This window comes from Colossoma macropomum, unplaced genomic scaffold (genome assembly GCF_904425465.1).
Source record: "Colossoma macropomum unplaced genomic scaffold, Colossoma_macropomum, whole genome shotgun sequence".
Classification (NCBI taxonomy): domain Eukaryota; kingdom Metazoa; phylum Chordata; class Actinopteri; order Characiformes; family Serrasalmidae; genus Colossoma; species Colossoma macropomum.
This window is the reverse complement of record NW_023494792.1, coordinates 40853027-40867127: the sequence shown is the minus strand read 5'-3', so window position 1 is coordinate 40867127 and position 14101 is coordinate 40853027. Positions and strand designations below refer to the sequence as shown.

Below are 14101 nucleotides of genomic sequence, written 5' to 3'. Positions count from 1 at the left end.
ATTGAGCGTTTACCTAACTTATCAACAACCTAAAAGTTAAGGGCCTTTTGGCTCCAGCAAGTCTGGAACTGAAAATGTAAATCTGTCGACTTTACATTCCCAACCCCAAACTCAGTCAAATTTACGGCTGAATCAAGAACCAGCACCCCTCTCCCTCGACCCAGCGGGCAACAGAACACCTCCCTGGAATTGGCCACATGGCTCTCCAAAGTCCTGTGGACAACTTTATCTTTAAGTAACAGAAAGTACATTTCTAAGGTATATGTCCACTCCAAACTGCAACCATTCGTTAGAACTCTTTAACTAAACTAGACATACCAAGAACGGAACTGATACGACAATCTGGACTGCAAAATTTAAACTTTCTAAATTCCCTGAAGATCTCAAGCATGGACCCACAGCACCCCCAAGGGGTGAAAACAAGAATTACCACATCACCACCGTAAGGACATGTGCTTATAAGGAACCCAAGAAACTTCTTGCTTTGTCTGCTTGATTATCAACATTTATATAATCTGTAAGCAATACTACTTGTTTTATTAATCTTATTGTTGTGTATTACTTAAATATTACCTGTATCTCTTTCTACTATTAAGTGCTAGAAATACGTAGTGTATAACTTTGATAACAGACAGACCCAACCATTTAATTGCTATGAGTTTAGACCATTGACCAATATGTATCCTGAATGTGGTTTTCTTTTCTTCCTTTGTTCCTTTCCTTTTGTTGTCGATTTTATTTCTTCATGCATTGGGTCATATTCAGATATTATAGGTAAATATTACCTTTGTTCTTTAACATGTATTGTGTATCAGGTAACAAGGGTTAAACTCTCTCTTAGAAACATGCCTGAATATCCTAGTTTTTCATTCCTTGATTTTGAAAGTTAAACCAATTTGATGATATAGAAATGTTTCTTTTTCTTTGTTTAAACTGGCTGAAACAAAGAAGGCAGTGATTCTGGGGAAGGCATTCCTAATATTATGCACAACCAATCAGAGTTGGAAACAATGGGTAGCTAGTTAACCTTAGGTGAGGAGAACCGCTCCACCTCCAAAGGGTAGGGCCTCCAGCCGAGCAAAACCAGAGTGCACCGCAAATTTCAGTAGTTCAGAGTCCTGTGTTCTCAACAAGAGGATAGCTAGATTTCTAAGTTTGTGCCAGCCTTGGTCAGAAAGACAGGTCAGAAGTATTAGAACGCTAAATTGTCAGATCTGAACCCTTTGTTTGTTTTGTAACTTGCCTGTTTGTCTACACACCTTAAGTTTAAGCCACCCTCAGAGAAGGAAGGTGGATGTTTCTTGTCTGGCCAGGGAGGATATACCCATAACTTTCGATTCTGCTAAAGAGAGGTAGTTAGTTAAATTAGTATCACCAGCCTCAGAACCCTGATTGCAACCTGAACCTCGCCAGCGGAGTGGGAGCGGTTCTGACGCCACGGAGACCCAGCATCGCACCCAGAGCCACGCACTGATCTGTGAACAGATCGACCATCGAAAGGCTGCCCAAGCTCCACCGTCAGACGGCCACGAGACGCCTCCGCCCAATCACTGACGGGAAGGCGCGTGCCCGCACGGAGATGCAGCATCCACGGCCAGCGAGGAGAGGAACCACCGCGTGAGCTCCAGCCTTCGATCGAGTCCGTCCTGAGACGACCCCGCCTGAAGTCAGCCCCCGACTCCAATGTAAGCTGGTTCCATCAATTTGCAGTCAGGGCCCTGACGCCAATTTATTTAATAAGAGAACTTTTAATAGGTACATCCAGCCATATAGTTATTCCCGTCCATACTTAGGTTAATTCTCTAGAGGCTCTCCCAAGCGACTCCCCAAACCACACTGCCTCATACCATTTAGCCGTGAATCACTTTACTCGAGCTATTTTGTCTTTTTGACTTTCTTTACTATCACTTTTGTTTTGTTTTGTTTTCTTGTTTTATTTTCTATTGTTTATCATTGAATGTAGTCCAAAAGTAGTTTGATATTTAGCCAATAAATTCCCTTTTCTGAAGCATCCTTGGTGCGAGCATCTCTCTCTTGCCCTGGTCTGTAGACTTCAAATAAATCCGGGTTACCTTACACTCTTATCTAAGGTTCTAGCAATAATAACATTAAAATTGCAAAACCCGTTACACCTTTGTAAGCATCCATAAATACATTTATAACATATTATAATGCATTCATATGGCATTATAAACATGGTTATAAATATTTATAAAAATGAATTACACTGAATTACGCATTATAAGTAGTGTTAATAACGTTATACTGTCAGTGCCAAAGAAGTCGGTCCCAGCTTGGAGAGCGTAAAGACATATATAAAGTTTATTTACGCCCTGAGATTTCCAGTATTTTATTTCTCAGCGCTGGTGCTGTTAGAGCTGCATCTTCGTGACTTCAGTCCTGAATATTCAGTTGCTCCAAACAGGCTGTCCAGCATAGAATTACTGCTAGAATGTGCTTTTCATAACCAGCGCTCTCACTTTACCCATCAGCCCCTCCTCTGAACCCCCTCTGACATCACAAGGAGCGTGAAGTCACTGTGGAGTGAAGGCCTGGAGAGGGAGAGGTGCTGTCATTGTAATTTGTTCCCTCACTGGTTCTAACATCAAACACTAGAAACCTTCACTCTGTAACATCACTACACTGCACTACAGTAATGCTAATTTCTGCTAGCATTCTACTGGTTATGCAGTGTTAAGTTAGTGCCAAGCTAACGGTGGTGTACATTGACTTTCCCACGTTGGGTAAAACACTGATGGCAGCTCTAGTTTAAACTCTGACATTTGAAGCCTGTAATGTGCTTTACTGTGTTTATTACTTAATTACTTAATGTGCCCACTGGAGGAGGCTTTAGTACAGTACGCTTCACTTTACTTAGAGCGGACAAATACGACTTATGAGCTCCTATAATTTGTTATGATCAGTACTTTTAATGTATTATGTTAACAATTCATAATACATAATAAACATGGCTATAACGTGTAATGCATTTTTATAAATATTTATAGCCATGTTTATAATGCCATATGAATGCATTATAACATGTTATGAATGTGTTTATAGATGCTTACAAAGGTGACATTCATAGAAAGTGTTACTGAATGTTTTTCACAGCCTGTTTTGCTCATGTTTACTGGGGTGAAAATGTTTGTGGAGGGCACTGTATATAGTTAGAAAGAGAGAGACAGAGAGGAAGAGAGAGAGCAAGAAGAAAGAGAGCAAGAAGAAAGCAGGAAGAGAGATAGAGTAAGAAAGAGAGAAAGAAATGGGAGAGAGAGAGAAAAGAGAGGGAGAAATATAAATCAATCAAGCTTGGTTTAATTCCGATAAATTTGTATATTACTTTTTACAACAGGCATCACAAGGCAGCTTTACAGAATCAAGAAATAAAAAAGAGAAGAAAACTGACAGAGTACAGGAGAGAGAGAAATAAAGAAAGAAATTTTTATATTGCATTTTTATATTGTTTTCATTGTTTCACCTAAAAACTCCGAGCCTTCAGAAACACTGACTGCACTTAATCTCACACTGAACACACATAACTGAAGATGTGGATGTGTTTTCAGTGACAAGATCTGCTTGATAAAACTACACTTCTGAGAAGTCAAAGTAAAAAAAGAGAAATAAAGGACAAGTCACAGCATATTCTCCCTCAGGACTGATATGATGAGACTGTAGAGCTACATAAATATACAGAACTGCAGAGCAGTAAAATGATGCCCTAAATGGTTTAAAGTGTGAATAAATCCAGATCAGGTTTCAGAGAATTACACTCAGAAAAATGTTTTGAAAGTCCATTTCTAACTTACGCACTCTTTTAGAGAAGAGTCAAGAAATAAAACACCACCATTTAACATACACACACACACACACACATTTCTAATCAATTTAATTGTAACTTAAATTCTTTTGATTTTTAAGATTATTTTATTGGTAGTTTATTTAATAGCGATCTAGTGATTTATTTCTATGTAACTATGTAATTTATGTCATTTTTTTTGTTTTGTTTTCACTTAGTCATGCATTTTTACTTTACTAAGCTTGCAATGATCCAAGTATCCCTCTATATATAGTGTTGTCATACATAAACAGCATATTATACACAAACATGAACTGAAAATGCTGCCTAAAGAAATAAAACATGCTACTATTATTTTATTCTGTGGGCGCAGCCATGTTAACACGATGTCATGGAACTACAGCTCAGTGGAGTCAGAGTTCTTGAGAAACTGAGTGGGAATAGCCTGACCATAGAGCACCACAGAAACAGACTACTGTGTGTGTGTGTGTGAGAGAGAGAGAGAGAGAGAGAGAGAGAGAGAGAGACATAGAAAGAGAGAGAGAGAGAGAGAAAGAAAGAAAGAAAGAAACTTACTTTACTACAATATTTCCCAGCGTCCTTGGCTTCACAGGTTGCATTTCATCATCAATCACTATCACTATGTGAAAGGCAAAAAAACAATCAGCTTCAAAAAACCTAATACAGGATGTACAGGATACTCTTTTGCACAGTTTATTAAAGGGGAATTCCACCAAATATTCAAAACTGCTGCATTACTCAGCTGTTCACATGTAAATAAACTTGGCAGTATATATTCATAACCATGTCATATAATAACTTTCAGGCATTAAACTTCCAGACATCTGGTTCCTATCACCACCACTGTGAACAATTCTAACTCAGTCAATACACTCCTTGTGAATGACTTTGTTTACATCTAATCCTTTTACGTATGCAGAAATCATCAGTGGACTGCAGTGAACTAAAACAGTAGAATCTGAAACAGTCTGTAAAACAATGGAGCCACAACACACCTGCCTGCACATCTGTGTGCGTGTATGCATGTCTGTTTGAGCGTGAATGTTATATTGCCAGTGGCCAGTGTAGCCAGTGAGTGCAAGTATAAGGCAGGTGTTTCTACTAAAGTAGCCAGTGAATGGAAGTATAAGGTAGGTGTTTCTAATCAAGTGGCTAGGGAGTGCACATATAAGTTTCTAGGTGTTTCTAATAAAGTGCACTGTAAGGCACTTGAAGAGGCTATATAAATAAAAAGTCACTTATTATCTGTGTGTTTATGTATCTGTATATGTGTGTCATGTTTGATATTGGGATTTTCTGTAGTTATCATGAGATGATGGTTCTAGAATGCTCTGGTGTGATGAGGGGTGGTACTTTGTCCAAAAAAGCACTTTTCTACATCACTGGTAATTCTCACCATTGTATCCAGGGACAGGTTTGCCTGCCGTTCCTGCAGGGGGCACCAAAGAGTTTCCCAGACCAATACAAGACGCAGTGATGGCTGAGCCGCTCTCTGGAGGAAACACAGGCAAAGATTATGGAAAACCCACACACACACACACACGCACACACGCACACACGCACACACGCACACACGCACACACACAATAGCTTGGACAATGTAGAGGTCAGTTACTCAGGACTGCAGATGATGTGACAAAGTTCATTCTCTCTGAGTCAGAACGCACACAAACACACGCACATGCACACTCAGTCCTCCAAAGTACTGTTTAATCTGCAAACACTTCAATAATAACAATGATAACAGAGTTCAATCTGAGAGTAAATACCATTTCACATTATAAACATGACAGAAATAAGCAGAGAGCAACAGTCAGGAGCGAGACAGAGAGCTGGAAAAGAAAGAAAGAAAGAAAGAAAGAAAGAAAAAGAAAAAGAAAGAAAGAAAGAATGAAAGAAGGAAGGGAAAGGGAGGGAGATATGGAATAATAAAGAAAAAAGAGCTGTGCGAATAAGAGTGAGACAAGGGAGAGAGAGATAGAGACAGAAAGAGACAGAGAGACTAAGAAAGAAAACAGAAAGAACAAGAGAGAGACAGAATGAATAAAAAAGAAAAGGGTGAGAAGAACGAGAGAGAAAGAAAAAGAAAGGTGAGAGAGCAAAAGAGAACAAAGAAAAGAGGAGAATATGAAGAAGCGAGAGAAGAAGAAAGAAGAGAGAGTGAAAGGAGGAAAATGAGAAAGGAATGGAGGGAGTAGAGAGAGAAAAAGAGTGTGAGAAAGAGAGAGAGCGAGTGAGAGAGAGAGAGAGAGAGAGAGAGAGACACTTTAATTAGACTGTCGAGCCGCCATATGGGAAAGACACAGGAGACTAAACACATCACTCACACACACACACACACACACACTACAACAATAACAACACATTGCATCTGTCTGAAATACTGAACTTTTAAGATCTTCAGTTTTCTGGACAAGAATAAGTGGAGTTAAGAAACTGTTATATAATCTCAATTAGACTTGCTTTGTAACACTGTATGACTGTTATCTATAAACATGGCCTGTATCTATAAAACAGCTATGCTGTGTGTACTTTAGTCTATGTTTACAGAAATGTCACAGTCCACGTTTATAGACAGTATCATACAGATCACTTAACAACACAAGTGTGTAATGATTTAGACGTGCAGCTAGCACCATGTTAGTTGATGTACATAAGCTTTCATTACTTGGTAGTTTCATTAGTCTCGTAGCTCCAGAGTAAATCTAAAGCAGCAAGCCTGTCTTGGCTGACTGACTACATTTAGGGAAAGAGGAGGAAAACTGGTGAATTTGATTTTTGCTGTACTATCGCTTTAAACGCTACAGGCAGTTGCACACACTCACTGAGTGAGGTCGGTCGTGCAGCCAGCTGCTACGTGACCACACACACTCCCAACTGGAAACACACTGGTTGCTAAGGAACGACGATGACATCAGCCTTACCCCCCATCTCTCTGCAGCTTAAAATAGAGAATGGATTATTATCAGCTTTCAAAAAAAAATGCAGCCGTCTCACACTGATTCACTCAGCATGTGTTAAAGAGAACACGCAGAGAGTGTGTGTCGATTCATGGTGGTGTATATGTGTCTCTCAAGGTTTGTGTTCGTGTGTGTGTGTGTGTGTGTATGTGTGTGTGTGTGTGTGTGTGTGTGTGTGTGTTGTTAACCTGACGTTATCAAATATTGTGATATTTTAAATGTGTGCCAAGTATGACTGGCCTGAATAATTCAAATACTCTAATATTTGTTATACTGGTATTTGTTTCTCTGTTTATTATTTGTCTTTTTTTCCCAAGCCACTTAACTAAAAAATATTCCATCAGCAAAGGCCTTTACATAGAACGGTTATTATTAACGCATAAAAAATGCTAAAAATCATCATCCATCTCACCTCAGGGAAGCTAGAAATGTGCATTCCGACTAATTTTGATATTCAAGAGTTTATGAGCGAATATATATCTGGTTATCTGCCTGCAACTTAGCAGCTCCATCACGTAACTGCTTCAGGCAGGAACATCAGCTCTGTTTTCTTCTTTTCTAACTGAACTGTTTTATAACAGGTTTAAAAAGTGTTGCAGGGCCAGACATCATCTTATAACAAGAACGCAAATCTGGGGACAAATTCCTTGAGTCTGTGCTCTTTTAACCAACAAAATGCTTTTGTTAACTAATGGATTTTTTTTTCCTTGTCAGAGATAATGTCTTTTTTAGCACACGCGACACAAATCTACACTGCCGAATTATAGTTTTTTGGGGAGACTTTTCAGCCATGCTAACTTTAGTTACACCCATGGCCCATGAACAGGCTTGTCCATCGGATAATGTTGATGAGTGCATCATCGCCCCCCAGGGTTCAGGGCTGGCTCTAGCTTTTTGTGGGCCCTTAGCAGAATTTCTGGGGAGCCCCCCATCTTCCCATCTGATGTACTGTAAAATTAAAAGCTAATTAATAACAATGACTACCATAAGCTGTCTAAATGATATACATTTATATCATGTGTGCACTGTTGATGATTGGATGCTTGTTTGGGGTTCTATTAAGTTACAATTCAAATCACAGATAACCTTCTCAGCAGTACTAGCTTATCCAGCTAACTTTAAGCTTAGCTGGATCTACCTCTGGTGGCAGTGGTGACAGTACCGTTTTTTTCTGTTATAAATGCTTCACTTTCTATATATTTAGGTAGTGTGATTTCTGGAGATGGAAGGATTGATCGGCTATGCATTGGTATCAGCCGATTTTTAGGCCAAATATGTGATCAGCAATTGGTCGATATCTCTGTAACTTAGCTAATCCTGAGAGCTGATCAGACATGTAAAACATATAAGCCATATTTCACCTGAGCCGCCAGAATGTAACTGCTGAACCATGGTTGAATGGGAAAATTCAAACAAAAAGCTGGCAAATAGAAAGCCACCTTCAGTCTCGTCACATCTATTTCACTAATTAAAAACACTTTTCCTGTAGTGTACTACATATTTAGCCCCATCATGTTGTAAACTCACTGTGTGAATGTGTAGATCTGTAATTACCAAAGTTTGTCCTCAAATCTTTAAGGATTTGTTTCTGTCAGCATATTAGCATCTGAGTGCTAAGCTTAGCTTAGCTTACACTTCACTAGCTTTATGACCTACGGCTTTGGCAAGAACTGAAAATGAAACTACAAAAAGGATTAAAAGGTAAAAGTTGCTCTGTTTCTGCTTGACAGGTGGGTAACAGTAACTTATTTTTGCTGTTGCACAGAATCAGTATGTCAGTATTGTTTTGTCCTGCTTGTTATTGTTTGTGGTTTGCTTTGCAGTAGCAATTGTAGTGACAGCTTGCAGACCTACAACCTAGCTAACTATCGTTACACAACTTCCTGTGTTGTTGTTCACTCTAACGTTTTATCATGGCATTTGTCCGTACAATGTTTACGAAGGGTTTTATGGTCACTAAGAGCTATTATCCGTATTAATCATGGCCTGAGTATTTAAATCTGGATTAATCACAGCTCCAATATCTAAACCCGGATTAATCACAGCCTGAGTATCTAAACCTGGATTAATCACAGCCTGAGCATCTAAACCTCAATTAATCAATGGATTAATCACAGCTCGAATATCTCAACCTGGATTAATTACAGCCTGATTATCTAAACCTGGATTAATCACAGCTTAAGTATCTAAACCTGGATTAATCACAGCCTAAGTATCTAAACCTGGATTTATCACAGCCCAAATATCTAAACCTGGATTAATCACAGCCTAAGTATCTAAACCTGGATTAATCACAGCCTGAGTATCTAAACCTGGATTAATCACAGCCCAAATATCTAAACCTGGATTAATCACAGCCCAAATATCTAAACCTGGATTAATCACAGCCTGAGTATCTAAACCTGGATTAATCACAGCCTGAGTATCTAAACCTGGATTAATCACAGCCTAAGTATCTAAACCTAGAATAATCAAAGCTTAAGTATCTAAACCTGGATTAATCACAGCCCAAATATCTAAACCTGGATTAATCACAGCCTAAGTATCTAAACCTTGATTAGTCACAGCCTGAGTATCTAAACCTGGATTAAAACTTGACCACACAAACAGATTTGATTATTTTGACAATATCACGATCATAAGTTTCTAATGCTATATCAATATGTTATCATTCAGTAAATTATTACTTTGAATATAGTTCAGAATTCTACAGAGAGTGAAAGGGGATGATCAACTGCATCTGGAATTAGAAGTTTACATTTCATTTATCTCACAAGTTAAAAAATTATGTACCAATACGTACTCAAATAGGTCACAAGGGCTCCCCTTTTGACATATGTGAAGGCATTCAGCACAGTGTTGACTGAAATACTAATTAAAATGGAATCTATTCAGTCAGAAAATTGTTGCTACCTACTGGATATATTTTGAACTGCCGTAATGAACATTACTTAAATTATGATTAGCTATGAAATGCAAATATTATTGCTTATAAGAAAGGTTTTGAGTATTCAGGCACTCATGCAGAAATACTGACGAGTATTTGAAGCCTGTACAATGCTATTTGGGCCAGCCCAACTGCCAATATAATAAACATTTTAGTTCTGTTCTACGGTCAATGAAAACCATGAATTAAAACCATGAATATGCCTATGAATTAAAACACTGTGCTTCGGTAGTGACATGAAAACGTGGAACGCCAGTTTTTTTATTTTAAAATTGAACTCATAATAAATCTACATCATTCAACTTCACTTTAAGGATACCAAATAGATGCTTTTAAAACAATTTTGAAAAAAATGTAAATGAATGTCTTGGATTATAGATCATAACACCTTAATACATCTTAACATATCTGAATACTATTTTTAAAATTAATTCAGTAGAATGGTCCATATTCGCTTAAACATGCCCACAGATACATTTGCATTTGTGTCTTTGTATAATTTTACCATGACTGCAGAGAGCTAAGGTCTTTGCTATATGTGTCTGTATGTGTGTGTATATATGCATACACACACACACACACACCCATCCATCCATATATTATATATACGGTTACCGGTTTCACGGTAAATGGCGGTAAAATTAATGACGGTTAGTAGTACCATTTGATCTTTAAAGTATCGTTAAAACCGCGGTCGATTACCGCGGTGTGAAAACTCGCAGATTCAGAGATATTTCAGCCTTCTAAGAAGACCAAGTCTGACGTTTGGTCATGTTTTGGGTTTTATAAGGATGCAGAAGGAAAGTTAATTGAAGATGACCACCCTGTCTGCAGAACAGGCCGAAAGAAAAATGCGGGGAAAGGGGGCAACACATCAAACCTTACGAGTCATTTTGCGACCACCATCCGCTACTTTTTAGAGAATGCAAGGTTAATTTTAACGGAGAAGTCTGTGGGGACTTCGAAATAGAAGAAATGTCATGGTTTGTGTGGTTTAACCTATGCTTATGGTTCATTAATCATATAAAATGAAGCTTTTACCGTCAAAAAAAAAAGAAAAACAATCGGTGAATCAACTGTGAATCGAAACTAAAGCTTTTAACACATTTCTGTGGAGCAGAGTCTCCAAAATGAGCTCTGAGTTAACAGTCACACGAGCTCTGGAACGAGACGCTGCAGAGGTTCAATCTGCACAGCTCCCCTTTCTCGTCTAGCTTGCAGTGTTTACTGTCAGAATAACACCGTCTCAAATCACTCAGTGTCCCCTACAGAGGGCGCTACTGTTCAAACAAACAAGATCATCATTAACAAGCAGCTGAGTTTTAAATAGGGACTTTGTAACCTGTTGTTAATGTTGATTATAGATGACTGAGTCGAACGTTTCCTGCACTCTTTGGGTGAAGGATTTGCTATTTCATGATCCACGAAGTGCACTACATAGGGAAGATAGTGTGCTTTGAGACGGGACCTCGCGAGCAAACGCTGTGTGCTGATTTTAGGAAAAGCAGAGTTTCAGAGATTAAACTTCAGGAGTGTTTCTGCTGCAGCTCAGATGCGTGTTAATTTTAAGTTATGTTTTAGTTTTAAAATGCTTTTAGAGAAGCAGCTCCACAGGTGAAGACACGCTGTGTGAGTTCTACACTGTCTGCAGCTCACAGCGCGTCACGCAATTCCTCTGTGATTTTGGCTGTTTTTCCTGGTGCACTGTGTTGATTAGGGGTTCAGCGCCACAACGGCACAATAATGCTGCAGTTGCAGTTCAGACAGAAATCCCCCGAGTGCAGCACTTCTTAGAAGTAGTAATTTTCCATTAAGACCCACCTCAGAGTTGGTCCAGATTTAATTCTCTATGCAGGGAAATCCCTAATTATTGTAATCAATAATAATAATAATAATAATAATAATAATAATAATAATAAGAAGAAGAAGAAGAAGAAGAAAAATAATAATAATAATAATAATAATAGTAATAGTAATAACAGTAATAATGATAATAATAATAATAATAACGATAATAATAATACATTTGCTATTCTTTTGTTTACAGAGTATTACAAGTATTGTAAGTAATACAAAAGTAATACTAAAAATGTACTGACCTTATTTTTTAATGTTTATGCAAACAAAAAGTGCATATTGCTGCCAATTCTATTTGTGTTAATATAAAAGTTGGTGAAACGAGTTTCAGTTTGTGTATCAGTATTTATTTTTTTTTATTTATTTTACTTTTCAAAACATTTGAACAATATCGCGATAATACCGATAATCGTGATAATTTTGGTCATGATAATCGTGATATGAAATTTTAATATCGTTTCATCTCTAATATATATATACACACATTTCTTGTAGTGATGCTGCGTCACTGATCCACTCGTACGTCAGTGCTGACTACTTGCTCTGTGGGGGAATGGACTACAGTCTGCAATTGTAGATCTAAAAAGTACCTATATGGTAAGTGGAGCTGATGAAATGGACAAAAAGACAGAAAGATAGAATGAGTGAGAGAGGAGAGAGATGGAAGAAAAGAATGTCCAAGCAGTACAGAAAAGGTGCATGTGTGTGTTACAATGTGTGACATCATAAAATCCAATAAAGCAGAAAATCATTTCAGTTTCAATAAAACCTCTCTTTACACAGCAGTTACAAACCTCACATTCAGCTGGACCAGTCTGAGATAATGTGGCTGCGGGAGTAGGTGTGTGTGTGTGTGTGTGTGTCACTCACCAGTCTGCCACCAATGATCTAGAACCGGAACTCCAAAGCTCTTTTTCGCCCATTCTAATGTCTCTATATCACAGCGTTCTCCAGCCACAAATAAAGACCTGAGCCTGACAGAGAGAGACAGAGACAGAGAGAGACAGACAAACAATGAGAGAGAGAAAGAGAAAGGGAAATAAATACATTAAAGTTTAATCTCAGAAACAGTACAGAAAGAAATAAACTCTTTTCAGCAACAGATCACCAGTTACTGAATAAAACAAACACAGGGCAACTCCAAGTAAATATGTAAGCAAGTAGATACACTACTGTGTTAGTTTGGAAGCAATTGCCATATTAATATTTTTGTTGTTGCCTGTGCAATAATAATAATTCCAATGTTGATTTAAATATTACAAACTTTTTGCCAAAGGGTATTCTTTGGGTATTCATCTACAGCTCTGTTCATCATTCTAGACACATTTGTTCATTTTATTTACAGCTTTCTAGTGTCCTACTAATTATCTGAGTTAATGAAGTTGCACAGGACTAGCGAAATAGAGTCTTTTTATACATTTATCCGCAACTACATTAGTAGCTTTAGTATCAGATTAAGGGTTATGGAGTCACAAAAGCTCATAAGAATGTTCATAAGAAGTTCAATGGGAATCATTCACAAGCAGTTAGGACAAGCACTTTAGACGAAATGACTTCTGAAAAACCACTTACACAGTTTTCACAATGTGTCCTTGTCCAAACACTCGCGCGCGTGTTGCAAAGTATAATATAATATTCACAAACATTTTTAGATTTTCTAGCTCTCTTAAGATGGAAAATCTATGTTTTACTGAATTGCTGGACTCTATATTTTCTCCATTTTCCCGTGATGAAATGTAACGGATACCCGAACAGTGATTTTAGTATTTAAATAATGGCACCCTGAAGGGATAACAAAGCGCTCTAGTACCCGCGAACGCACCTAGCTGCAACCATCTGAACTTGATCACGTGATCATGTCAAACGACAGAATTTAAAACAACTAGCAGGTGATGAAAGCAGCACAATGTAGGATTTATTAGTTTAAACTACAATAATTAGCATTACTGAGTCAGGAGATAAAAAACATGCTAAAATATGGTGTGTGTGTGTGTGTGCACTGCTTCGAGTCCCCCCTTAAAGCCTGAAATAATCATCTAAAAGTCAGAGCTTTTGGGTCCACAAAAGGTTCGGCTCAATGTTTAGGTCTCACATGTAACATCAATATTACACTGATGACGATATGAGGACAGCAGTAGATCATTCAATAATATACACTTACAATGACATATCCTTCACCAAGTTTTGACCGAGTTCTCTTTGAATACTGTTTCAGTACTCAAAAACATCAGATTTATCTCGGGAAAGGGGTCTGAAGCACAACCGATTTTACTGTGTGCACCACCTGCAATTACATAGCTCCACAAGAGAGGTCTCCATATCACCAAAACGTACATAGTGCAGCTTTAAGTGAGAGGCACACAGCCTCTTAGCGGCAGGTAAACACATCTGACTGACAAGTAGATGAACAGGAGGTAGCAATTTGAGAGAACGTCGATAAGAATGGCAATGAGTACAGACATATATAATAAGGAGAAATAGAGCATGTAGACAATATTTCTGAAAAAAAGCAGAAGC

General features: G+C 38.1%; 1 protein-coding gene across 2 annotated transcripts in view; it reads right to left on the bottom strand.

The window, feature by feature from the left end:
• The window catches only part of acss3 (acyl-CoA synthetase short chain family member 3), a 51055-nt gene that overhangs the window by 10419 nt on the left and 26535 nt on the right, over window positions 1-14101 (bottom strand). For both annotated transcript variants that reach the window (XR_005007530.1, XM_036577203.1), the window contains exons 9-11: window positions 12455-12558; window positions 5217-5312; window positions 4376-4439 (exon numbers count right to left, since the gene is read on the bottom strand). Coding sequence is in view for 1 of the 2 variants with exons in the window: in XM_036577203.1 (XP_036433096.1) it covers window positions 4376-4439; window positions 5217-5312; window positions 12455-12558 (264 nt within the window). In the remaining variant the exon portion in view is untranslated. The remainder of the gene's footprint in view (window positions 1-4375; window positions 4440-5216; window positions 5313-12454; window positions 12559-14101) is intronic.